Below are 27,312 nucleotides of genomic sequence, written 5' to 3' on the forward strand. Positions count from 1 at the left end.
GTGGTGGGTATACTGTATATTTAAGATTTTTTTGAAGTGGGTATACTGTATATATTTGTGCCATTCAAACCAATGGATCAATCAATTTTAAGTGGGTATACTGAAATCCCTGAAATTTAGAAGTGGGTATACTCCGTATACCCGCGTTCTACGTAGACTACACCACTGGCTTTGGGTCCCAAGATAGCACTTCAGTGTGAACAAGTTAGAACTTTCTCCCTCAACGCTTCCATTGCACAACCTGTATTTCACTTGTCATCATTCCTCTTTTGGTAAAACGACTTGTCTGCTTTCCCTCATCGCCGGCGCTGCATGACTCAGCTTTTCCCCTGTAGCTCAGTTCAGGACAGATGCTTTGCTAGTTGCCTGTAGACCTTGCTGACACAATGCAGAATGCAGTTCTGGTCCACTAACACCAGAAATGGAAGGCTGCTATTTAATGTTTTATCTTTAGGTCTTAAAGTTTTATTTTACTCTAATTCTTTCTTGTTTCCTTTCTTTTTATTTTTGCTTTGTGTGAAGCACATTGAATTGCACCTGTGTATGAAATGAGCTACACAATTAAACTTGCCTTTAGAGGTGCACCGAAAATTCGGCCGCAGAAAATATTCGGCCGAAAACGCAAAAAAAGACACTTTCGGTTTTTCGGCCGAAAGCCGATTGAGTGGCCGAATCGGAAGCCAAATAGAAAATGAATTGAAAATGGGCATTAATTACACTAATTATTTCAGTCCTACTCTAACATTTAAAGACTTCAAATACACATTTTCTTTCAAAAGCATGTCTAAACATGTATTGTCAGCCGTAGATTTAAGCAATATTCAAAAATAGTGAAAAACCTAACTTTTGGTAACTTTTAACAGAATTGTAATATTCGGCCACAAATTTCTATTTCGATGCACCTCTACTTGCCTTGCCTTGCTGACAGCTTTGGCCGGGCCCTGGACAAAGTCATCTGAAGGCCCCCCCTCAGCCAATATATACTATAATAGGAGACCCAAATCTGGGCCCGGGACAACTGACCCCTTTGTCCCCCACTGTCATATTCCCTGGTCCTGGCCCAGATGCAGTAAACCAGGCCCAAACCATAACCGTATGACTACACTAGCAGAACCATGTTGCACAGATGGCAACAGATTCTGGCTTTGGATTCTGGGTTTGGAATGCAGCGTTATTTTCCTAAACCCATAACTCATCTCGTCCCAACCAGAATGCTTCACCTCTTTTTTTTGTTTTTTTGCAGCCAACCCCTACATTTGATGATGTTGTTTAAATGTTAAAATAATGTCGCTGCAATAGTTGCTGGACGATTTCGAACCAGCAGCAACAAAAGCAGCAAAGAAGGACAGATACATTACATTACATTCCATGTCGAATCTCTGAATGATCCCACATGACCATCAGATTTGGCTGAACATTTCCAGGAGGTTCAAACACTTCCCAAAGGGAATAGTTCAACTGCCTAGCTCCTAAGTCCTTACAGTTTTGTCATTAAAATATTCCGTCAGCTAACACCCTGACTTGTTTTGAGCAGAATTTTCCTCGAGCTGTATCACATTGCTGTATCTAAAAACCTACTTCAGGCAGATCCTTCAAATGTTCAAGGGGTAACACTTACAAGCAGGCATGAGGGACACCTCAGCAGTCACTACACTCTCGAGTCCCAGGTTGGAGAGAGCGCCCCGCAGCAGACCACAGGAGAAGGCCAGGTACTGCACACAGACACACCAGTTTGGACCATAAGCAGAGTTTGACTTTTGCACCAGGGGATATAATATATAGGAATAACAATGTATTAAAAAATATAATAGGGTTCATGTTCATTCCATACTAGCGTGTATCTTAATAAAAAAAAACATTTAAAATATTAGCATGTCATTTTTTAACGTTTATAGTTTGCCATTTCCATGACTTAATGTCATTACATATTTCAGCCACCAGGCGTCAGTGCCAACTTTTCCCTGCTGAGCATTTTGGTTCTGAACATTCAGTAACATGGGTTACCAATGGGAAATTGCATTGCAAATGTATTTAGCAACGATGCGGGCAGGACACGCACCCGAGCTGTTAGTCTTGAAAACAGGATCTGATAGACATGCTGTACCTTAGCAGCGGTCTTGAAAAGAGGATACTACTAGTACTAGATACAAGGTGTATGACGTTCAATTGGTCTTAAAGTTATATCAAATCTTCAAGTTTCTTTTTTTTCCAAACATGTACGTTTTTTATATCTTTTACATGACATCAGCTGTTTTAAACCACGTCACACTTCAACATCCATGTGACTTTCTGATGAAGACGGAAGTCTCATCGTCAAAACAGGTCACGTAAAAAGATATAAAAAACGTTTACATGTTTGAAACAAAAGAAACTTGAAGATTTTATAGACACAACGTACCTTAGGGGCATCCTCCAGGTACTGTTTCCCGCTGGAGATTTGAGTAATGAGTGCAAAGCGGTTATCTTGCAGCACATATGTGCCCTGAATGGAGAGACACATAATTAGACAAAAACATACGACCAATGCACATTACTAATGTATCACATTACTAATGTATCAATGTTACATGTGCTGTGCTGCAACATAAACAAGTTCTACTGCAGCATTACCGGAGTTTACTACTGTGAATATAGTGATTTGGACACAAAAAACACTGCAAACAATACTGTACTGTATTATGCAGTGATTTGAAAACAAAAACTCTGCAATGCTGCACAAAAACAAGCCTTCCAGTTAAGTGACAATTTTTTGCCCAAAAAAACTAAAATGAGGGACATTCAGAGCTGATGTGTAAACCTCTACCTGGTGGTTTGTTCTGAGGTTGTCGATTTGCTTCTTGAAGATATTAATCCAGAAGTCTTTGCAAAGGAACTTCATGACGTCCAGTTCATCTTTGAAGCTGGGGGAGTCCTTGGTGATCCTGTAGTGGAAAGGACCGTGGTTATAGATTCAGTTTTGGCTATATACTGTATGGTGTGCATGGCCCTAGTACCGAGGCCTAACGATAGGGCACTGGGTCTCTATGCTGGCGACCCGGGTTTGATTCCGGCCTGTGTCATTTGCCATCCTTCCCCAACTCTCTCCCCACTCCTTTCCTGTCCTCCTGACAGTTCTCTAAACTGTCTTGTCTCAAAAATAATAAGCATGTCGTGTGCATCATTTTCATTATATCATATGTTGCACAGCTGCAGCTATTATCCAAAATGACGCATGATTAATTATGACAGGGCATCAGTTACATGTCCATGGAGCAATGTCCAAGGGCTTTGGTGACTTGCTTAATCAGCCTGGGAAATCCCATGCTGCTTTGCATGATCGTTGCGACCTGAAAGGCAGCATGGATGCCCTACCAAAGCGCTTTGTTAAGAAGGTTTTTAATGTAAACAAAATCTGCCCGCAAGTCAAGGGTAGTGCGTGTCATACAACAGCATATTGAAATTGGCAGAAGTTACCCTTTAAGCGTGATTTATGCTTAGCCCCTGCGTCCATAAATTCGACCACTCTCTAACAGCAAAACAGGTTCACTAGGGGTGCAAATCACAGCCTCCATGACGATACGATTCAATATTGATATCTTATTATTCAATGCGATACAATTCGATCATTTTCGATACTTAAGAATGCCCCAAAATACGATGCGATTCAATTCAATCATCAGAATATCGATACATTTCGATATTATTTACACCCCTATTCGCGACCAGACCTAAGCAACAATTGATGTGCGGTGTGCAGTTCCAGAACTCTGATTTGCCCTTTAGCCTGTATGTCCATGCGCTGCCTGCTGTTTGGGCATGATATGAAAAGGGTAGGGTGATGGAGGATATACTGTGGCTATACTGTGACTGTATTGTCTTCTGAGGATATACTGTGACTGTATATCATTGTCTTCTTTACAATGTTTATGTATGCTTAAGCACTTCAGGGCAGGAGTTATTTCTGGGCAAACACATCACTGTAGTGGCAATACACCAACAATGTGTGAGATCCAGGGTGATTGAAGCGTTGCTTTTTAAATAATAAAGTTTATTTTTTGGAGCTTATTGACAGTGTGCAGACCTACCTTCTTTAACTGTCTGACACTTTTGTCTGGCACCTGCAAAAAGTGTTTCTGGATGTGCGCACCCTATCCAGAAAACTACTACTACAGGCGCCTAAACCCACATTGCTCCAAGGACTGCATATAAAATAACCATCAGTTGATTTCAGCCTGTGTCACCCAAGTTTTATGCCGTGTGTGTGTGTATGGCAGATCCATTAAGCTTACCTCTCAATAAGACCTTGGCCAACGCGGAAGCCCATACACTCTAAGATGGATACACAGGTGCCCCTCTCCTAAAAAAACAAAGAATAACATGGAAGTCACCTACAACAAAGTAGGCCTACGGTTCAGTACATGTGCTGTACAACAGTAGGATGAGCACTCAGAATACACATTACATTCATACAACATTTACGTAGATTCATGTAACACCAACACTTAAGCCATGTTCACTGTAATGACAACAGCGAAAAGAAGGTGATGAACGATGGGGACACACTCGTAATGTTTACAACACATAAACAGATACAGCGATGACAGCAGCTGTCAGACAGCTACCTTCTCGTGATCTCCACGTGACTCCTGTTCCTTGTAAATGTGGGACACAATTTCCATGTGGAGGAATTCGAAAAGGGAGTCGTCTGCCATATCTAGAGGAGATAAAAACACATGTATGTACATGCTTTGCAAATGAATGCACCAGCAAATCGTTAGAACATCTAAAAAAATGTTGAATAGACACAGCGCTATGCCAAGTCTGTCACATCCGACTGTCACAACACACACTCACTGTGCCAGTGACCATGCTAGCCAAGTTATTAGCAGAGAGCAAGGAGTTGTCAAATATTATACGGAATCGAAAACGGTTGCTGTCAACAAGAAACCAAATAGATAGAAACGAACACAAAACTGCAAAGTGATGGAACACAGTTTGCTCGTGTATGGGAAATAAACTGATTGACTGTCGTTAGCTAAGTTGACAGCTTCACTACTCTTGTTTAGCTATATCAGAGAGGAGGCAAAGCAAAAGGCATGTTTTGGCGTGCATACGTCTTTAGATCAGCTGTGGTACGTTTTGAACACAACAGTACTTACTTTATGCTGATGGGGAAACGACGGACAAATCATGCACGTATATATAAATTGCTCGAATTCCTGGAATATTGGATACCTTTCACATCACCTAGTAGATACGTCAGGGTAACAACAAAACTATGATAGCCATAAAGAAAGCAACCATCTGTGTGTGTCGCCACCTATTGTTTTGGAGTAGTAAGGTGAGCATGTGGTTTATGCTCACATGTCGCCACCCTGCGACAGATTGGAGTATGGGAGATAGGCCTACAAGTACTTGTACCCTGCCCAGGGAAAACAGAAAAAAACACCACGTACAAAATGTTCTATAAAAATAATGACATTTATTAATTACTTTTAGAGAAACAATCTGCAAAACACAATCTGTTTAAGTGTTACTTGGTTAATAGGCATCATCCAATGGTTTCAGGAGGAAGAGATAAAATTCAAATGCTATTTACATAAAGCACATGCCTGGGAAGAAATCTACATATTTTTGCACTAAGATTGTTTACCACACTGCAGCAGACTTCAGAATCTGATGCTCTACATGCATTTCACTCTCCTTCATGTGCGAGTTTACTTTACAACCCTCCACCCTGACTGGGTTGAATTCAATTGCCTATAGCACAGTCTTCAATTCGCCAATAATCAAAATCTGGAGTGCATTCCAATATGCGGACTCCCGTCCTGCCTTGCTCACTTTGCCTCCCTGTGGCCTCGTGATGACCTCACCGACAACAAAATCGTATTTCAATGTCTCGCAAAAAACTCAATTCTTATGTCATTTTCTCATTCGCAAACAGGATGGTGAATGAAGAATAGTCCCCCAAAAGTTGTTGTGACTAGGCTGACAGCGGCGAAACTTGATTGTTTTCTCCACGGAGGCGGGGCATCAGCGAAACGCGAGGCCACAAGCACAGATTGAGGACGGGAGTTCACATATTGGAGTCCACCCCTTGTCACACTGGTTGCATTCCAATATGTTACCTTGCGTCCTCCACTTGTACTTGTGGCCTCGCCCCGCCTTCTGGCCCCACCTCCGTGGAGAAAACAATAAAGTTTCCCTGCTGTAAGCCTAGCCAAAACAATTTTTGGGGGACTATTCTTCATTCAACATCCAGTATGCAAATGATAAAATGACTTTACAATTGAGCTTTTGCGAGGTATTGAAATATTATGCTGTTGTCAATGATGTCATCATGACATATTACTTCCTAGTACGAGGTCACAAGCACAAGCGGAGGACGCAAGGTCGCATATTGGAACGCACTCACAGTCAAAATGCACAGGAAGTGTTCAACCGCAGCATCATCTACCACATACTTCATTGAGTGGAAACAATAATAATTATACCAAATTAGCACCTTGTACATGTATTACTGAGATTATAATACACTTGTATTGCTTCAGGCTAAAGGTTTAAATAACTAACCATGGCAAACATGAAAGCAAAACAAGTAAAGTTTTCCGTTAGCACACATTGAAACCGGCTATCTCCTAAAACATGTTAGGAGTGACAAAGACACTATTCTTAAGCACAGCATAGTCATACTTAGCCATAGTCATACTTAGTCCCTTGTGGAGCGGAGCTACACACACTACTGCCTGGTAGCACTGCCATTAACATGCTCTTCTCGAGTAGAAAATAAATATTTGAGCATTTGTTGCTCAAAAATCAATGGCAGCTCGCATTGATGACTGAGTCACAGGACAGATAATAGACTATATTGACTCTTTAGAACAGAACAGAAAACATTTTTGGAGGAATTTGTTGGTGGCGAGTTGATATTTAAGCAATAAATATTTTCCGACTCGAGATCAAAGAGCATGTTAACAGCAGTGCTACCAGACGTTACTTTGTGTAGCTCGTTCCGCCAGGGGGCTCCGAAGCTACACACACGCACCGTCGGTGACAACCAGGCTAAGTCATTCTGAGTGCGTTGCAATATGCGACCTTGCCTCCTCCACTTGCGCTTGTCTCCTCGTCCCGCCTCCTGGCCCCTCCTCCGTGGAGAAAACGATAAAGTTTCCCAGCTGTCAGCCTAGCCACAACAACTTTTGAGGGACTGTTTTTCATTCACCGTCCCAATTGCAAATGAGAAAAAGACTCTATAATTGAGCTTTTGCAAGATATTGAAATATAATGCTGTTGTCAGTGATGTTATCATGACGTATTACTTCCTGGTACGAGGAGAGAGGCAAGTGGAGGAGGCAAGTGGAGGAGGCAAGGCCGCATATTGTAACGCACTAAACTGACTCTGTCTGACGAAGGAAGAGCACATACAGTTTTTCAAAATAACTTAAGTCATCTACACAGTCATTGGAAGCAACGGCCGAACATCGAGAGAATCATGTGGTCTGAACCAAAAACAGCATTATTACATCTTCTCTGTCTTTCCTACTAGATCCATCAATCCCAGGTAACCAGTATGTTATGACAGCCCTTGTAATAATAATAATAATAATAATAATAATAATAATAACAATAAAAACAAGTTATTGCATGATTGTGCTTCAGGGGTCGTCTTGCATGACCTGAAGATCAGTCTGATATCTACATCATGATATCTATATTTGCCAGAACATGGTGAGTTTTAAATTATTCTTAGTATAATCATACGTAGAGTACAAATGTGCAAAATCTTTTTAAACTTGAAAGGAATGCCAGTAGCTTTATCCTCCTTTGCTTTACAGTTACTTCTGCCCTCAAAGGACCGTCAGATTACTCGCCCTGTTAAAATGTTAAAACTCTCTTTTATCACTGTTTCCGCAAAACCTTTTGCACTTCTTAAGACGGTAAGCTACCACTGACTAAAACATCAGGGTTAAAACTATGTCTCGAGTAATACATAATATTGATATTTAAAACAAATACCATTTTCTTAAAAACGAACGGGTTACAAGGCATAGCATTTTCATGTTGTCTATAGACTGTTGTTATCAATTTTTGTATCTTATAATAATAACAGCACACAAGACCACTTTGGAGAGAAGCAAAGAAAAACAAATAAACAAAAACAAACAAATGAATCCCTTCAAAGTCATGTCATTAACGTCCTTCCATCACTAGCTAATGTGATGGAGATGGCTAATGTTATTAGGGATGCACCGATACCACTTTTTTGAAAACCGATACAAGTACGAGTACATTAATGTGTGTACTTGCCGATACCGAGTACCGATACCGATACCTTTTACCACCAAAATACAATGAAAATAAATGCATGGCCTTGTTTTTTTTTCCACCTGTGATATTTTTATTGTACATTTCCATGTAGATTTAAATGTTAGTAAATGTATGAGGTGGCACTTTTTTCCATGCTGCTTTCAAGTCCACAGAATGTGACAAGATTTTGCATTGTTTTGTGTAATAGCAGTATCGTTCCTGGTATCGGCAAGTGCTTGACGAGTACGAGTACCAGTACGAGTATAATGAGCAGTATCGGGTGCCGGTGCATCCCTAAATGTTATACTCCAATATAAGGGATCCAGGAGTATACAGGAGCAACAGCTCTCCCCTGGCATCATCCACTTTTTCAAAGTCTTCTAACCAAGCAGCAATATTTGGCGGCGAGGGCATACCGACCGCGTGTCATGTTGACGTGATAGCCTTGACGTAGAGCAGGGATGGGGAACCGCATAACATAAAATTTATATCGGAAGCCAGATAAAACGGCCCTTGAGACATAGGTTCCCCACTCCTGACCTAGACCCTGCCCTAAACCTACCCATCATTAACCATCAGTCATATTGCCGCCTGGTCAAAGAGTCGAAAAAGTGATGAGTCAGAGAGAATGATACTAAGCTTGGAGCAGAGACGCAGCAAAGTGCTCACTGGTGGTGGTCCCCCTGTTGTCTGCTGCCCAGAGGGCCGTTAACCTGGGCCCCCTCTCTGGGGGAGGACGAGTCGGGTTGCCCCTCAGCTCTGGACGATGAAGGCAGGGGCTGGGGCTGGGGCTGGGGCTGGGGCTGTGACTGTGACTGGGGCTGGGGCTGGGGCTGGGGCTGGGGCTGGGGCTGGGACTGGGGCTGGGACTGGGGCTGGGGCTGGGGCTGAGGCTTGGGCTGGGGCTGGGGCTGGGGCTGTGATTGGGGCTGGGGCTGGGGCTGGGGCTGGGGCTGGGGCTGGGGCTGGGGCTGGGGCTGGGACTGGGACTGGGTTAGGGGTGGTACTGGGGGCTGTGACTGGGTCTGGGTCAGGGGCGGCCTCTCTGCCAGTGCCTCCTCCTCATCCGGGCCAGGTGTGTCTGCACCTGTGCTGGGGTACGGAGCCTCTTCTTTGGGACTTGTTTGGGGTTCTGCGGCCCGCTCAGCAGGTGGGGCAGAGGACTCAGAGAGAGATGGCACAGGCACAGGCACAGGCACAGGCACAGGCTCTGAAGGCGCAGGTTCAGGCTCTACTGAGGCTGAAGAGGAGGAGTGAGATGGGGAGTGAGAAGGAGAGTGGGAAGGAGAGGGTTTGGAGGACACACACGCTTCATGCGTGTGGGTCGATGGTGTTGTGGATAAAGTGTCTAATAAGGACAACGGGCACTGCGACTGTCCCACATTCTGCCTCTGCATTCTCAGCAGGAGCTCCTGCACCTTATGACTGAGCCAGACATCAGTCACGTCAGAGGCAGCGGCAGGGGCCGGGGCAGGGTCCATTGTGGTGACATTGGGGACAGATGAGAGGAGAGGGGTGACGCTGACAGACTGCCGCTGCTGATGCACGAACCGTAACAGCTGCTCAATGACCTCCAACTGTCTCCTGTCACAGCCAGAGCCACCGACCGTAATAGCACTGGGGACCGAGAGAAGGGCATCGGCTGTCGTCAGAGATGATTCCTCCTGCTGTTGCTGCTGTTGAGGATGATGGTGGCTGTGCACGGCTCGGGACAGCTGTTCAAGAAGCTCCATCATCATGCCAGACCCTGTGACAGTGGCATTGGGGACAGGGAGGGTGGCATCGGATGTGGTAGGCTGCTGGTCTTGCTGCTGCTGCTGATGGTGGTGGTGGTGCATGAATCGCAATAGCTGCTCAAGAAACTCCATCGCTGCGCCAGATCTAGTGACGGTGGGATTGGCACTGGTATTGGGCACAGACGTGGGGACGTCAGGCGTGGGAGGAGGCTGGTGGTTACGCATGAACCGTGATAGCTGGTCAAGGAGCTCCATCGTGCCCGAGGCAGAGACAGTGGCCCCGGGGACAGAGAGGGTGACATCGGTGGTCGGAGGTGGTCCCTGCTCTTGCTGATGCTGCTGTTGTTGATGGTGACGATGGTGGCTGTGCACGGACCGAGACAGCTGGTCAAGAAGTTCCACCATGCCAGACCCAGTGACTGTGGCATTGGCATTGGGGACAGTGACATTGGGGACGTCAGGGGGTGTCTGCTGCTGCTGCTGTTGTTGATGGTGATGATGGTTGTGCACGAACCGAGACAAGAATTCAAGAAGTTCCATCGTGCCAGACCCAGAGACTGTGGCATTTGCACTGGGGACAGAGACGTTGGGGACGTCGGAGGCGAGGCCAGGGGGCGTGGTCGCGGTGGGAAGCTGGTGCGCTCGTGTGAAGCGCGAGAGCTGCTCCAGCACCTCGATCTGGCGGTCCATCATACCCAGCATGCTGCAGTGGAAGGCCCTCTGCTCCGCCAGCTGCTCCGCCAACTGGTGGTTCAGGATGCTCAGCTGCTGAAGGACCCGGCTGCTGCTGGTGGAGGAGGAGGAGGTGTCCTCGCAGGCGCCTGAGTGAAATTAAACAATAAAAAATAAAAAAATAAAGGAAGAGAGATGAGAAGAGAGGGGAGGAGAGGATGGGAGACGATAGGGGAAGATAGGAGTGGAGGAGGGAAGAGAAGAGAGGAGAGGAGAGGAGGAAAAGGGATGAGAGGAGAGGAGAGGAGAGGAGAGAAGAGAGGAGAAGGGATGAGAGGAGGAGAGAAGATGAGAGGGGATGAGAGGAATGGGGAGCAGAGGGGATGAGCGGAACAGGGAGAAGAGGGGGAGAGAAGAGGGCAGAGGATGAAAAGAGAAGACAGGATGGAAAGGTTTCAAGGTCCGTGTTTATGACAAAGTTTGTCCGTTCTACTGTAGGACAACAATGTTTTCCACGTTCTCTTGGCTTGACACCTCATTTTCAATGATATTTCTGTATCTCTGTGCAATAGGGACTCTTGCATCATCCCTCAGCTTGCAGGTGCATCACAGAGGCACAAACATCACTTAAAGTAGAGGATGGAGCACACTGCAGATTAGTTTTCAGGATTTTATTAAGTGCAAACACCCGACTAACATTAATCGGGTGTTTGCGTATAATAAAAACTTGAAAACTAAGCTGGAGTGTGCTCCAGTCTCTACTTTTAATTTCTGTATCTGTATCTCTCTCTCTGTCTCACCTTGGAACTCCTCAGAGCTGCAGCTGTTTGGTTCGCGAGCCCCCTCCAGGTTGTGCAGGGCGGAGGAGGGCATGGGTTCGGCCTTCACGGCACCCAGGTACTCGCCAGACAGCCCCAGCGTCATCACCTGAGACAGAGTAACGCAACAGTTTGAGTTTTCATGCACCCTGTTTCAGCAGGCCTGAGCAGGAATTGCACTTGTATGTTTTTTTTTAATCTGCCACTTATTTATTGATTTCACCCCTTGCTGTTTTTTGCACTTATCCTGTAATATGGAATACTATGGGGTAGATTGGGACTGCTGATGATTGATGATGGTTGATACCTGTCTGTGTCCAATGTTCATGTCCATGTTTTTTCATGTCTTCGGTACAAAATGTGGGTCTTACGGTAAATGTGTATGTATTGTATGTATTGTGTGTATGTGTATGTAGTGTATGTATTGACTTCATCATGTCCAATCCGCCACGTACTGGAAGAGATTTCCCCCATGGGGGACAATAAAGAAACTACTACTACTACTACCTCTACTACTACTACTACTACTACTACTACTACTACTACTACTACTACTACTACTACTACTACTACTACTGCTACTACTACTACTACTACTATTACTACTACTACTACTACTACTGCTACTACTACTATTACTATTACTACTACTACTACTACTACTACTACTACTACTACTATTACTATTACTACTACTACTACTACTACTACTATTACTACTACTACTACTACTACTACTATTACTACTACTACTACTACTACTACTACTACTACTACTGTACTACTACTACTACTACTACCTCGTCGGCCCCGTTGACGGCCCAGTCGGGCTGCTCCAGGTCGGGCTGCTGCTGCATCTCGTCCGGGTCGGGTTTGATGATGTCCTCCTCCCCGCTCTCCAGCTTGGGGACCAGAGGCTCGTGCCAGGGGGTGGCGGGGCACGCCACATTGCCATCACCTTAGATTACACAGGAAATGACATCGATTAAAGGAGGAAACCGTTTTGGGGGGGAAAAAGCCACACAATGCATCTGGAGGAAAGTAGTCTACGGATGGCTGTCTGAATGGTGCATCTGACAGGCAATAGACAACAACGATGACAGCAAACCATGGAAATTAAGAACTCAAATAAAACGTCCTTGACAAATACTATCTAGTTATTAAGAATTATTACTACAAACCCCAACTCCGATGAAGTTGGGACGTTTGGTAAACAGTGAATAAAATCTAAATGCTATCATTTTCAAAACATTCAATCTATTCATTAGATGGAGAATAGTAAAAAGACAACATATTAAGTGTTAAAACCGAGAAAAAATATTGTTTTGGGGGACATATGTACTCATTTCTAATTTGATAAATCCAACACGTCTCAAAAGAGTTGGGACGGGGATAAGTGAAATTTAGTAAACATCCAAATAAGATAAAACAACAAAGAAGAACATTTCAAAATGAATTGTACTGACGGACAATATACCTGTCCAGGTATAAGATCATCACAGAGAGGTTGAGTCACTCAGAATTAAAGATGCAAAGGGAATAATTACCATAGTTATTACATACATTTTTGAATTCCCTTTGATTTACCACGATTGAGTGTATATAAGACATATATTTTGTTAATAAAATCATTGTATAGGTTCATGACATCATGAAATATATATTGGCTGTAGTCTCACTCTAATTCCTGGAGTGCTAGAGCTATTGAAAATTGACCATATTAAGAATGCTTAATGCGTGCAAATGATACAGGGGTGTAACATTCTCCTAAGCACCTGAGCTTACTTGAAATAGACACAGAAGACATGGGAAACTGTCCTTTGCTTACAGAAGTCAGCAGAAGTTGTAGAAGTCCATTCTTTTTGACAATAATAGAGCATGGCACATCCTGTGCTACAGTGAAAATGGACCATCCAACTTGTGTTAGTGCTAGCTTCAAAAGTCAGCCTCCATGAGGCCATACGGGTGCAGTAGTGCATTGGTTAAGATGTTCTCACTCATCTGTAGAGTTAAATACAGTGCTGAATGGTATAAATGGGTTTTAAACAGCATGAAAAGCCACTCATGCATTATATTTTGAAGGGAGATCTTCGATTACTGCCACATAGTAAGGTCAAATTGCATTCTCTACTATGTTTTAACAGTTTGGCTCCATCTTAAGGACCAGCAGGTGATAAAATGGTGGGTTTTTGGTCAAGACCTGTCACACTGTAAGCACTACAGAAAGGAAAACATTGCAAAACATGACAAGGAATACACCCACCATTTAAGCTGGTGAAATCATGTCCAAGATAGGAATTAACATTGTTTTTATATAAAATAATCTCATCGGTTAATGTATTTAACTGTTAAGTGTTGTCTTTTGTTTTGTTTTTAGTCTTCCTCGACATTTGCTGCCATTTATTGTCCCCGTCCCAACTCTTTTGAGACGTGTTGGATTTATCAAATTAGAAATGAGTACATATGTCCCCCAAAACAAAAAAATTTCTCGGTTTTAACACTTAATATGTTGTCTTTTCACTATTCTCCATCTAATGAATAGATTGAATGTTTTGAAAATGATAGCATTTTGATTTTATTCACTGTTTACCAAACGTCCCAACTTCATCGGAGTTGGGGTTTGTATTATCATAACGTCAATATAGTCTTTGCTTTTTTGCTCTACCAATGCCAACTAAAAGCATGATGGCGATGCAAACACTGCACTACTAAAGCCGCATGTATGTAGTATGTTATAATGTTAAAATTCAAACCATTAAGAGCACATGCTCATGAATAATAACAATGTAAGCAGCCATATAAGGTAAAAGGGGGTGGGGTCAGGCGGGGCACAGATTCGAGGGATGGGAAGCAACAGGGGTAGGCGAGACAGACAGATGAGATCAAAGCAAGTTAGGAGACACACACGTTACTTCATGCATGGAGCGCAGAGTGCACAGTGACAGACTTTAAAGAGTTGCCAAAGCACCAGTACTGTCAGTGTGGTCCTCCAGGGCGGAGGGGGTGAGCACCACCAGGTCATGCCCCACCGCGGAGCCCTCATCTGGGCCTGGGCCTCCTCCTCCTCCCCCTGCTCCAGCCCGCGGCCGGTGGGCCAGCATGCGGTCCAGCATGCGGAAGTATCGGAAGGCCTCCATGGCGGAGAGTCGTGCGGCGGGACTGCGGTAGCTGGCCGTCTTGATCTTGCGGTACTTGTGCTTCAGGCTCTTCCAGCGATTGCGGATCTGGTTGACGGTGAAGTGGATGTGCCGCTTGGCCAGGCTGTGGCGCAGACGACGGAAGTGCGAGTCGTTGCGCTGCCGCTTCTTGTCCAGCTCGTGCACCTGTAATAAATTTACAGTAAGTTAGTGCTAAAAGAGTCCGCTATGACATCCAAAAAAAACATCTGACCTGGGAGCAGGATAACCAAATGATAACTTACAGGTAAAGAAAAAAACTTAAAGCCCATTGGGAAACTCCAACTCCCATTGTCATTGTGACACAGCACTCCACAGCACACAAGTGAACACTGCACACTGCACACAACGAAATTGCATTTATGCCTCACCCGTGCAAGGGGGCAGCCCTCAGTGGCGCCCAATGGGGAGCAGTGCGGTGGGACGGTACCATGCTCAGGGTACCTCAGTCATGGAGGAGGATGGGGGAGAGATATTGTAACCCCTCAGCACTGGTTGATTACTCCCCTCACCAACCTGGCGGGTCGGGAGTCGAACCGGCAACCTCTGGGAAGCAAGTCTGACGCCCTAACCGCTCACCCATGACTGCCCCCTCTGATAAGATGAGTGAGAAAGCCTAGCCTCGCGCGCCATCCTACATACTTCCGCCAAGACACTTGGCTCCGCACTACGTCTGGTACCTGTCCTCTGTGGAGCGATGTTGACCGGTAGGATTTTCGCCGGTCTTCTGACAAACGGTCCTACATTGTAATTTTATCCTACGGTAGGATGTTCTGTCAGACATGTCTGTTAAACGGTCGTACATCGCCATAGATAGACGTCAGATCATATGTTTATGCAAGGCGGCAAGTTATTACATTACATTACACTTAGCTGACGCTTTTTATGCAAAGCGACTTACAGCTATTTTAGGTACAGGGTATTGGTTACAGGCCCTGGAGCAATGCGGTGTTAGGTACCTTTACCAAGGACACTTCAGCCATGGCTGAAGGTGCTGATGAGGGCGGGATTTGAACCTGCAACCCTCTGATCTGAATGCCAGCATTCTAACCATTGAGCCATGGCTACCGGCAAGTAAGCATATGACGTACCAGCTCCAGCTGTTGGATGAGCAGCGAGTAGTCTAAGCGTGTTACGTACCAGCTCCAGCTGTTGGATGAGGGTCAGGTGTACACGGGGCATAAAGGGCCGTACACACACGTCGCTGCTATTTACTCACTACTTGCTCACTCGCCTACTTGCCACTCGCTCTGGGTGATTTTGTTTACTGGTTGTCATGGTTCCCGCTGTCCGCGCCAATAACGTCCGTACGAAACAAAATGTAGGCCTACGCTGTTTAACGTTGATCATGTGCTGTTCACAGCCATGCATATGAGCCTTTGATGGTGTACACTGTATGTATTTTCCTCAACACTTTTAACCAAAGTGTGATGGCGTGCAGAAGTTGGGTGGTCAGAACACCACAGGGGCAACGTCACCTGTCAATAATCTGTATTCTGCATTCCAATTGGTTACTCTCTTAACTCGCGTCGCTCGAAGATAAGTTTATCTCGGAACCCGCCCACATCGCATCGCTTGTACTCTCCTCGCCTACTCGCCTCGCTGTAGACATTCTATTGACTTCATCCGCTGAGCGAGTAACTAGCAGCGACCTGTGTGTACGGCCCTTAAGCGTGTTACGTACCAGCTCCAGCTGTTCGATGAGCGTCAGCATGGCGAAGGTGTCTGTCTCCGTCCACCATTTGTTGGGCCGTCGCTCGCCAAGGCTCATGGTCCGCTCTGCTCTGCCGTCTGCTGCCTGTCCTGCCACCGGATGCCTAGTAGTAGCCCATGGGCTACAGCCCTGCACAAACAAAAACAAAACATAAAACACCCTTAAGTTAGTATGTTAGTAGCAATAGTTTTTATTAAAACATCCCTTCAGTCTGAGGACGACCTAGAGAGTAACTGTCTGTGGCACTGGTTGGTTACTAGGCAATGCGAACAGGAACAACAACAACAAGAACACAACAACAAGCCTAATAATGATAATAACAATACAACTGGAAGGACTCGATTTTCTGCCAGTGTGATTTGTCATATTAGAGCAGAGTAAGCAGGTAATTATTTTATATCGGACTGCCATCCCATCCATATGTTATGTTCCATGAGTAATAAATAGGCCTACAGTGTGTGTGTGTGTGTGTGTGTGTGTGTGTGTGTGTGTGTGTGTGTGTGTGTGTGTGTGTGTGTGTACGCGTGTAAATTCACCACACAATGTAGTAGCCTACACAGTGTGTCCTGTGTAGTATTCGGATGTTAGACAACTTACTCACTGGAAATAAGTTTTGAGTGTCATACATAGAATGGGGTTCCAGACCTCAAAGATATTGTGACCCCTCAGATACAGCAACGTTATTGTTCTGAACTAAATTAGTACAACGCCCATATATGACCATCTGAAGTGTGCCTTGGAAGCAAAGGAAACTAGAGACAGAACATCAAACCAATCAGATGGTCTGATGTGGGTTAGTGAATGCGACGGCTGCCTGGGGTGAGTTTATTGATCTCTACGCTTCCGTGGTCTTACTGCAGATATTATCTGGTTTCAAAGAGACTATTATCCCCATATTGATGATGTTACACTAAATCAAAATGCGGTCTTATAAAGAGAAGAGCATGACAACAGGTTTCAACAGTTATATTGTCTCGTCTCTGAGGAATGGACGTGGATAACTTAACATCATCTCATACGAAAGTAGCTAATTGCTAGCTGTTTTAAGTCACTGTTCTACAACAATGACATTGTGCATCGCCTTACTTATCTTGTAAACCGTAATCTTTGGTATGCACCGACATGTATGAAATGTGTTAATTGTATCAATCTTACTGTAAAATATTACAAACATCTTGGCTCTTCACCGCAATTCTGGCAGCGCTTGGCCTGCGTCAAGTAGCTCATGTTTACGTCTTGATCATGTGACTGACATCTGCGTTCACATTTCTGGTCACATGGTCGGGTAATTCAAAGCTACCATTGGCCACCGTCTGTTGACAACAGGAAGTGTTTTCCATTCACATGACTCGCGTTATGTGAAGCTGTCGCTCACCCACCCACAAAAGGTAACGCTTTTCTTTTACAAACTCATAGGTGATGTTTCTTTTCTAAGCAACATTTAAAAGCACCTCTTCCAATCCTTCACCTCTTTCCTCAAACACTACAATGCACTGTTTTTACCGTTTTTAGACAGACGCTGCCAGCTTCCGAGATCTTGCAAGTGGGGTCAATTTTACTGTTTTTACTTTCTGCAGGATTGCAAGATGGCGAGTAACAACAAATTCCAGATTGTGGTACAAGGAGAAGCGTCTGAAACCGACTCCGACGAAGAAGTGTACCTGACGTCCCTGACCCCAGTACATCCATCTACCTCGGGTCAGAAAGTTCTGGGGGAAGCCTCGGAGACTGACAGCGAGGGGGAGGTCGAGAAAGCTTGCAAGGTCGCCCATGCTGTCAGCTCCGAAAATGTGCAGCCTCTCCGTTCGGATCTACCACCTCTCATTGTGATGAGGTCCACGCCCGAGTTTGTGCCTGTCCCAGAGAAAGACTCTTTGATGAGGCCGGAGCCAATCAACCAAGAGAGCACTCTTCTCCAGCAGAAGCTGCAAGAGAGCAATGGTCGACTTTGCATCGACGTGGCGCAGACTTTCCGACAAGTTTACCAGAACGCGACCAGGGACGTGCGTCTGGCCACTACGAGCCTCAATAACTCCCAGAGTGGAATCATCAACGCGTCTCACAGCATTCGCATAATTCTGGACGACCTGAAGTCTGTGACTGAAAAGATTGAAATTATTACGAGTTGTAATATACTCCCTGATATCACAATACCAGCAGGAGTGCCAGGACAGTAATGCAGATGGACTATAGGCTTAATGTAATTCAAACCAACAGGGTTGTTTTCTTTTTTTGTAGTTTTCTATTTATTATTTTGCTAGAGCTGCAATGCATACAATCTGATGGACTGAACAAGTGGGCTAATTGCAGACAATCCTCAATCAGAGAGCTGACTTGATTGTATTAGCCTACTGCTTACAATGCACATGATCCATAGACTGTGAATGAAAGCTATTTATACGAGACTCTAGTGCCTATCCTGGGAAAATGAATTGATGTTGGAAAAGGCATGACTATCTTTTTCTAGCATGTAGGCCTATATTTTTCTTTCAGTGTTGGTTGGACTAATGGCAGCATTTTGAAAGATAGTCAAAACATCCAATCCACTATTTGTTTATGTCTACAGTTTGTCCAAATAAATCAGTAACACATGTTGTCCCCTTATTCCACCCTATTTGAATTGTGTGATTGCGAGATAATTTTTACTCTATTTCACTGCGCTCTACTTTGCTCAGCGGGCCCTTTTTGGGACATTAAAGTTTACTTTGACTTTGACTGTGACTAATATACTCATCGGTTCTACAACATATGTAGGCCTAAGTAGCCTAGCCTAGGCCTACTGTATGTCTGAGGACAGCAGAGAGATGGGAAAGGTCAAAGGTATGGACGGGCACACTGAAACCACTTTATTCATTCTGTGTGCAACTGTAGGCTTAGGCATCACTTTCAAACACTTATGATCTTCTCCATTCGATTCCATTCCACTTGGCTCACATTTTCTGACTTGGCGCGGATGGGATTTGAACCATCAAACATCTGAGCCCATCCAATTAGTTAGCTTCCCCACAACCTATGTTGATTGTTACAATGCAACATGGATATGTGTGTCTTTGTTTTTTGGTGGTAGGGTAAAACAAAGGATGACTGGCAGTGCCCACATACACTAAAGGTAAATTCACATAACCTTAAGCTGACGCTTCTATACAAACTTGGCACATTTAGGCTACAGTTACTCAAATTGCTTACAGTCCTTTTAAATGTGGGGTTCGGTGCCTTACTCAAGGGCACGTCAGCCATGGACGGTAGGCCTATAGGATCAGGGATGGACTATGATTCCATGGGCCCATGGCCAGACAACAAGAAACGCCCCCCCCCCCCCCCCCCCCTTCCATTGTGGTTCTGAAAAGATATATAGCAGTGATTTTCAACCTATGGGCCGGGGCCCTAAAGGTATACCAAGTGGGCCTTGAAATAATATTCTAAAAATTATAAATCACATTTTGGTGTGTGTTGCTGCTGATTTATGTGAGTTTTATTCGTAATCGGGTCAGAGGTGGGCCCCGAACATTTGTGACAATTTCGAGTGGGCCCCAAGTTGGAAAAGGTTGGGAACCCCTGCAGTATAGCATACCTATGTTTGTATGTCGGATGGCAGCAGAGAGATGGGAAAGGTGGACCCTGATCCCATCATGCCTTACTTCATACTGAATGCAACTGTAGGCTCCGGCATCACACACTTCAGATAAGAGCACTTACGATCTTTTGCATTACATTACATTAGACTTGTGTTTGGTGGTACAAAGGGTTAAACAAAGATGACTAAAGATGAATTCACTGACTAGCTGTCACTTGTCCAATCGTACCAATGTTGGTTAATCAATGTAACCCAAATTACTTATAGTCCCTCTCAATGTACCACAAGGGCACAGTTTATGTTTTTTCTCAACCTGTGTGTGTGTGTGTGTGTGTGTGTGTGTGTGTGTGTGTGTGTGTGTGTGTGTGTGTGTGTGTGTGTGTGTGTGTGTGTGTGTGTGTGTGTGTGTGTGTGTGTGTGTGTGTGTGTTTTATGTACTTCACAAATCATGTGTGTTGCGTTTTGCTGCTCTATTATTTACCCGGGCAGAATGGTAATTCACACCACCAAGCAATGTAGCATTACGTTAAAAAAATACAACTCAAGCATCATACAAAACATTTTAATACGGGAGAAAGAGCAACACAATAGAAAGAGGAAAGAAAGATATTTTTATTAAAATAATGTAAAAGAACTTTACAGTTTTAAACGTTAAACTCTTCTACTGTAATCCATTGCTTACCTCTGGGAAACTGAGGCTAGTTGGCATAATTTTCAATTCGAGTATCATATACTGTATTTGTCATACATTGCTTTAAAACTCCCAAACTAAAACATTCTGAAAGTCTTACATCTCAGCTAAAAAAAATAGGCCACGTGCACGGTTGGTTGATAATTCATTGTTTCCATCTATATGTGATAAAAGAGTAGAGAAGAGAAGAGTACCGAATAATGACTGAATACTGAATATTTGAAATATCTTGAGTAGCCTAACTGTTTCATAAAAAATAAAATAAAATAGACTGATGCTCCAGTGAAACATAATCNAAGTTAATGTCCATTGCTTCTACAATCGGTGCTATACCTACAGACAGACCTGTATTGCAACCATTTTTATATTATTTGTAGAATAATCATTTTCTATGACATATCCAATAAATCCTTATAGGCACAGTGGTGGCACATGCCATAGTCTGTCAATGGAAGCACATGTGCCCACAACAGGACAGCAATCTCGACTGAAATCATGTCATCCTGATAATGTCTGACACCACAGAATTCCAGGTTTAATATCAAATTATAGCTTGATCCCCTATCACACACACTATTTATACTATTCACTTTCTATAACTAGGCTAATTTAGTGGAATGTGCCAATTCTTAGTTTGGATGTCACAAAATAAAAACAGTTTCACTCACTTTAAGATTTGATAACCTTGATAAACTCAAAGATGGGCATCATTTTTTTAGAGTTGGAATTTTGAAGATGTGCCCTGTAATGGCCCAGAAAACAAGTGTGTGCCAACGTGCCACTGTGCCAACTAGCCCCGGTCTTCCTAGTGGTATGGCCTAAAACTTTTATCCCCAATGACTAAAGCACAAAACAGTATTCTTCACTCATTTCTTCTAGCTCCAGGAGCCATGATTAGGCCTATGGTGTTTTTAATTCAGAATTAATCATTCAGAATGTAATTCCATTCAATTCAGTTTATTGGGACCATGTACAATTAAAACATAAATGTTTCCATTTCATGCAAAAACAAATGAAAAAATATACATAAAACCAATAAACAAATCACTCATAGCATGTCCCCTGCCATATGGCATGTCCCCTGTCTTGTTTTATTCAGAATTACATAGAGTTCTTTCAGAATTAAATGAAGCCAATGTCAAAGAATGATCGTAAAGGTGTTGGGAGAGTGAATTTGGAACACAACCATATAGGCCTATCCCTGATTGGTGGAGTTATCCAGCGTGTTACTGCGTGTCACCTCCCTTTACTTTTTAGCATGACATAGCTGCTAGAGTAGTTTCTAATATTGACCAGTGGACAGCGCTGTCCCTCACAGTTTCGTTTCTGTGGAACTTAAAGTGAAAGAGGTAACTCCTTCTTCATCCGGGTAAGGCTATCATAAACGCACCTGACGTTTCAAGAGGTTGTTTTCCTTCGACAACCTGCAGTTGACAAAATGTTTCAGGTGAGTAGGCCTATCTTTATTGATTTTTATTGTTTAGTGGGCTATTCTAGGTACAAAGCGTATTCCAAAAAAATTGGGACATTTGGTATTTTGTGAATAAAATCAAAATGCTGGCATTTTCAAAACATTCAATATGTTAATAAGGTAGAGCATTGTGTACAGACAACATATCAGTTGTTAAAGCCAAGCAGAATGATTGTTTTGGGGTAATTGTGTGATGATTTAAAATTTCATCCTTGCAACAAATTCCAAAAAAGTTGGGACAGGGCCAATAAAATGCTTTTTATGTTGGTATAAGACTAAACACAACAGAAGGGAGGAGACTTAACATTTAAATACTTTGACTGATGGCATGATTTTATGTATAAAAAAAAGATATTTTGATGTGCGAGACATGATTTCAGCAGTTCAACTGATAGGTGTGTCCTTCGACTTGTTTACCTTCTTGTTATGCTTAATATGTGGCATATCCTGACTGCAAGAAAACAATTTTGTCACCTGTTTACTCTTATGATGGAACCACACTGTTGGAACATAGTAGAGATTGAAATTTGCCATCATTATGGGGCAATATCTAAAGGCTGTGCACCAAAATATAATGCCTTGGTAGCTATGTATGCTGTTTTAAAGTCTGAATATATCATTCAGCTCTCATTTCAATGCTCTACATGAGTAAGAAGACCATAAACAAGGCATCTCTGCACCCCTTTACCATCATATGTGCTGTCTTTCAGACTGACCACTAAATCAAGCTGAAGTAATCATTTTCTTCATAACCTGGAGGGTGCATGACACCATGATTTTAAAAAAGAATGAAATATTTTCCATTCTGTAATCAGAGGACAGTTTCACATGTCTCCTAGGTTCATCTAGAATGAGCTTTGCCACTTGCAACACTGTGTAATGTCTGCATCATGTGCCTTAATCAAGTGTTGTGTTTATGGTCATTTTTTCAACAGCTGTTATTGTTGGAGTGTCATAGTTTGCTTATTGACGATGGGTATGTCATGATCTCATAACTCGTGCAATGATTTCACAGAACTCTACATTACAGAAATAGGCCTTATATGCCTGCAATTTTGATAATTCAATCTTTCTGTGTAATAGATCAGTAATTAGTCCCTCAAAATCTTCGCTACTGAGTGCCACAGCCTCTCTGTGATGGTATTTTATTTGTGCATTCATGTTGGCAGTCAAAATAGTTCCTTTCAAAATAATCCTCCTTGTGTCATTTTTAGAATTATCCAACTATTACAACATTTTTTGGCCCTGTCCCAACTTTTTTGAGATTTGTTGCATGGGTCGAATTTTAAATGACCACATATTTCCCTCAAAACAATGCTTTTGCCTCATTTTAACTGTTCCTATGTTGACCTTGTGCTATTGTGCATCTTATGCATTGATTGAATGTTTTGAAAATGACAGTATTTTGCTTTTATTCACAAAATACCAAGTCTCCCAACATTTTTGGAATCCGCTTGTATATTCCTCCGAGACGTAGAATCACAGCACAGTGTTTTATCTGCACTTGGTTTGATTGTTAATTTTATAGGCCTACTGATAGCTGAATTTTTGGTAAAATATGGGAATACCTAGGCCTCCAGGGCGAGACAGAGAAAGGGATGAACAGAACGCAACCCACGTTGCACAGTGGGAGAACATCCAAAACACTTGTATGTGGTCTAAATAAACACCTCTCTCTCTCTCTCTCTCTCTCTCTCTCTCTCTCTCTCTCTCTGCTTCAGGATGGTTTTGCAATAAAGGCTCTCTCTCTCTCTCTCTTTCTCTCTCTGCTTCTCTCTCTCTGCTTCAGGATGGTTTTGCAATAAAGGCTCTCTCTCTCTCTCTTTCTCTCTCTGCTTCAGGATGGTTTTGCAATAAAGGCTCTCTCTCTCTTTCTCTCTCTCTCTCTCTCTGCTTCAGGATGGTTTTGCAATGCTATGAATAAGGCATGCGCTAATCGTTTGTTAGTCACAGTAACCCGTCTAGCTGACGCCGGTGTAAATTATTGAGTGGTTTGTACCCACCTTATCACCTGTGAACTTTACAGCACGAGATGAGAGAGGACTTCAGTCCCTTGATTGTGAGTGCGTGATCTGTAGGTCCTCCCTTCACTGTTTGTCACTGCCTAGTGCCTACAATTAAAGACGTGACTAATTTGCGCTTTGTGTATAGCCAACATTGGCAAGGATGAGCATTTCGTTTGCTAGGTAAATAGGGTTTTGTTTACACTGGTCACTTGAAGTGACTTATATCGATTTTGTTTTGTTGCTAAAATGTGAGTGACACATACTCTATATGTGGTGTTGTAGTAAAGTAACTAACTGTAGTCAGAAGCAATCAGGCATGACACTAATGTACAGTTTACTAGTAGGCCTACTGTTCAGTACTGTCAGATCAGATAAGCTGCAGGCTGTTTCCAAATGTGGATTTTGATCAGTGAATGTGAATGTGTCTATAGTGTAAATAGTCAGATGGGATATACTGATCAATGCGACCCACAAGTTATAAAGACAATTTCTTGATCACAATTTCTTGAGGCGCATGCTATAGGGCGCATGCAGCCAGATTAGATGTGACGCACGTAGGCTACATGGATCGAGATTGTGATGGCGGCAGGGTGCAATTCGTAGGCCTAAATCGGTGTAACGGAGTTCAAATATACTCTTTTTGTGAATACCTCACAAAATCTGCTTTTTGTTTTCACATTGTTATTTGTTTGGAATTATTTCACATGTTGTACCGCATTCATCTTAGTTGACCATGGGCCTTCACGACTGCTGTTCGCGTTCGTGCCTTTTGGGTGCTTGCGCCCTCCGTACCTCCAGCTAGATCGCCCCACGCTGGAGGTAAGCAGTGTTAAGTTGCGCTCCGGGTAAAACATTATATTTTATTGAATGGATGCGCTGTAACTACAAGTCATGTTTCTTGCTAAACTAAATCTGCCATTTCGGGGAAGTGGTAAACGAGGACTGTTCTAGACAGAAATGACAAGGGGTAAAGAGATATTTTTTAATGTTGTGAATACAAAATATACAAAAATGTATATCATGTAGTGGTCATTTGCTGTTCAGCACAGGGGCCACAATAGGGGCCAGGAGGAAATCTACAGGGGCCCTGGCCCACCCTGGCCTCTAGAACCGCCCATGGTGGTAAAATACTTTACCAAGACAACAACAGCACCGTCCTCAATATAAACTCTCCTTTTTGCCACCTTTAGCGTTTAACAGGATTGTAACCACAGGTGTAGGTTGTGGAAACAATAAACCAACTAACTGCTTTGTTTTGTGCACCATAGGACCCAATGATATTATGGAATGGCAGCATCAGAAGGGGGAATCTACACATTGACCTGTTGTCCTGTCTTGGAACTCTTGAGCTGCATGCGGCCTGTAGGTCATGCTGCCGAAAAAGAGCTGAGATCATATTCTGTCTTAGCCTGACAGGTCAGACCATTCATTTTTAATTACTTCGTAATTAAAATGACTTTTAATTGTTTCTCAGGGGAGGGTTTTCAGTCGGTTTTCAGACAATCTGTGTTACCGACCAATAAGCAAAGACACTTGGGAGCATAATAACATACGTCATGAACGTAAACTGCCAGCGATTAGTCAAAGCTCATTTCAAACCAGAGCTGAGCTCACCACTCCCACCCAAGTGCTCCCACTAGGACGCAAACCTAAACTGAATTACGGAGAAATTAATGTGGTCTGGTAAAGCAAGCTAATGCTAGTTTTTTTGCTGCTGCAAATTCACACCAAAGCCAGCAAAACATCTTTCCTTTGAGGACAAATGTGCAAACCAATGGAGGCCTGTTGACCCACTGTTGGCCTCCCGTTCCAAGACCATTAATATGGACAGTGCTGGATTTGGTGGTAGGTAGTAGCTAGGTACACACTTCACTTGCAAGGAGCTCTGAGAAAGCGGCAGTGTGAAACCTCTGAAAAAGACTGAAGAATGGAGCAGAGTGAGCTTATCAAAAGGGCGCCAAAGCATTCGCCCAAACTTGCAGATTGCACTGATGGCGTAGACACAATCCTGAAGCAGTTTCCTGGCATTTTCTTCGAACTGTGCGAGACCTGCTTCCATAACTCACCCCAGCGAATATCTGAGCGTCAAACAGCTAATGCATCCAAGCGGCTGAAATGTTGCACCTCCAAGCATCCCTGGAAACCAATCCTGGTTTACTCTGGGAGTCAGGGACAGAATGTGGAATACCATGTTATCAGGCCGCGCCCCAACAAACCCTACTCTCAGTGGCGCTACTGCAAGTATGTGAAGCGGGAGCAGACCTGCTGGCACGGCCACCGCCGTTGCTGGTTCGCTCACAGTGCTGTGGAGATGGCAGTATGGACAGAGGAAAGCAAGCGCCCATTTGATCGCTCCAGACTGCTGACAACAACAAAAGATGCTAAGATGTTGCAGGGACCACTGGCCAACCCCACGCCACCGAAGAAGTCGTTGAGATGCACAGAGATGCATTACCGCAAAGTGTGCCAATGCTATTCCTACTCCAAGGAAGACTACATGAACCACTGCTTCACTAGTGAACACAGGAGACGCATCTTTGAGGGAGAGTTCATAAATCCGAAATACAGAGACCCCCCGCCGAAGCCTTATTCCTTTCAAATGTGTCCAAGGTACGCAGACGTACTGCACAAATTATAACATCATCAAATTGCATGTTTATAACAGTTTTAAGTCATTCAGATAAATGCAAACCATTGCCAAATCTTACTTCCCAACTAAAAAGATCATTATCAATGATCAAATCTTTGAGTTGCTCACTTGATCAATAAACAATAAAAGGGTCACTGTATCCAACAGCCCAAAAAAAAAAAAAACATGTTCCTGCCATGATGACATATAAATTGACATAAAACGTATTTGTTTAATAAAATGATAGCTGATTGGACTGTTGATCCACAGACCTGGCACATGTAAGCGCGGAGACGGGTGCGTGCAGGCTCATTCGGAGGAAGAGCTACAGGAATGGCGCAGCAGAAGCAAGGCGGCCAGGCGGAAGGTGAAAGTGGCTGAGGAGCAGGAGCTGCTGTCCTATCAGGACCAGCTGCTGGGGGAGTACAGAAGCAGTCCCAAACCCCACGACATTGTGAGTGTTGTGCATTACGTTGTACATACTGTACATGCTGTTGAAGCTGTACCACACCTAAGTGAACCGAACTCAGCCCTTTACG

The 27,312-nt window shown here is 43.6% G+C and overlaps 4 protein-coding genes across 4 annotated transcripts in view; 2 read left to right on the forward strand and 2 right to left on the reverse strand.

Moving 5' to 3' along the window:
• trappc6bl (trafficking protein particle complex subunit 6B, like) overlaps positions 1–5,309 on the reverse strand; it is a 7,920-nt gene extending 2,611 nt beyond the window's left edge. Inside the window, exons 1-6 of the mRNA XM_063204526.1 lie at positions 5,139–5,309; positions 4,602–4,693; positions 4,269–4,336; positions 2,804–2,921; positions 2,399–2,482; positions 1,619–1,712 (exon numbers count right to left, since the gene is read on the reverse strand). Of these exons, the coding sequence (XP_063060596.1) occupies positions 1,619–1,712; positions 2,399–2,482; positions 2,804–2,921; positions 4,269–4,336; positions 4,602–4,691 (454 nt within the window). The 5' untranslated portion in view covers positions 4,692–4,693; positions 5,139–5,309. The remainder of the gene's footprint in view (positions 1–1,618; positions 1,713–2,398; positions 2,483–2,803; positions 2,922–4,268; positions 4,337–4,601; positions 4,694–5,138) is intronic.
• Positions 5,310–8,951: 3,642 nt separating this feature from the next.
• Positions 8,952–17,691, reverse strand: si:ch211-116o3.5 (uncharacterized protein LOC325902 homolog). Its single transcript, XM_063204689.1, has 7 exons — positions 17,558–17,691; positions 16,373–16,531; positions 14,487–14,835; positions 12,313–12,470; positions 11,495–11,621; positions 9,294–10,843; positions 8,952–9,077 (listed from the first exon to the last, which is right to left on the reverse strand). Exons 2-7 carry the CDS (start codon positions 16,457–16,459, stop codon positions 8,952–8,954), a joined length of 2,397 nt encoding a protein of 798 aa, XP_063060759.1. The 5' UTR covers positions 16,460–16,531; positions 17,558–17,691.
• On the forward strand, positions 17,692–18,998 carry bloc1s3 (biogenesis of lysosomal organelles complex-1, subunit 3). The gene is made up of 2 exons (XM_063205866.1): positions 17,692–17,790; positions 17,980–18,998. Exon 2 carries the CDS (start codon positions 17,989–17,991, stop codon positions 18,577–18,579), a length of 591 nt encoding a protein of 196 aa, XP_063061936.1. The 5' UTR covers positions 17,692–17,790; positions 17,980–17,988; the 3' UTR covers positions 18,580–18,998.
• Positions 18,999–26,071: 7,073 nt separating this feature from the next.
• The window catches only part of LOC134453943 (3'-5' exoribonuclease HELZ2-like), a 31,689-nt gene continuing 30,448 nt past the window's right edge, over positions 26,072–27,312 (forward strand). The window contains exons 1-2 of the mRNA XM_063204690.1: positions 26,072–26,754; positions 27,044–27,227. Coding sequence (XP_063060760.1) covers positions 26,072–26,754; positions 27,044–27,227 — 867 coding nt within the window. The remainder of the gene's footprint in view (positions 26,755–27,043; positions 27,228–27,312) is intronic.

Source organism: Engraulis encrasicolus, chromosome 8, assembly GCF_034702125.1.
Source record: "Engraulis encrasicolus isolate BLACKSEA-1 chromosome 8, IST_EnEncr_1.0, whole genome shotgun sequence".
NCBI classification, from domain to species: Eukaryota; Metazoa; Chordata; class Actinopteri; order Clupeiformes; family Engraulidae; genus Engraulis; species Engraulis encrasicolus.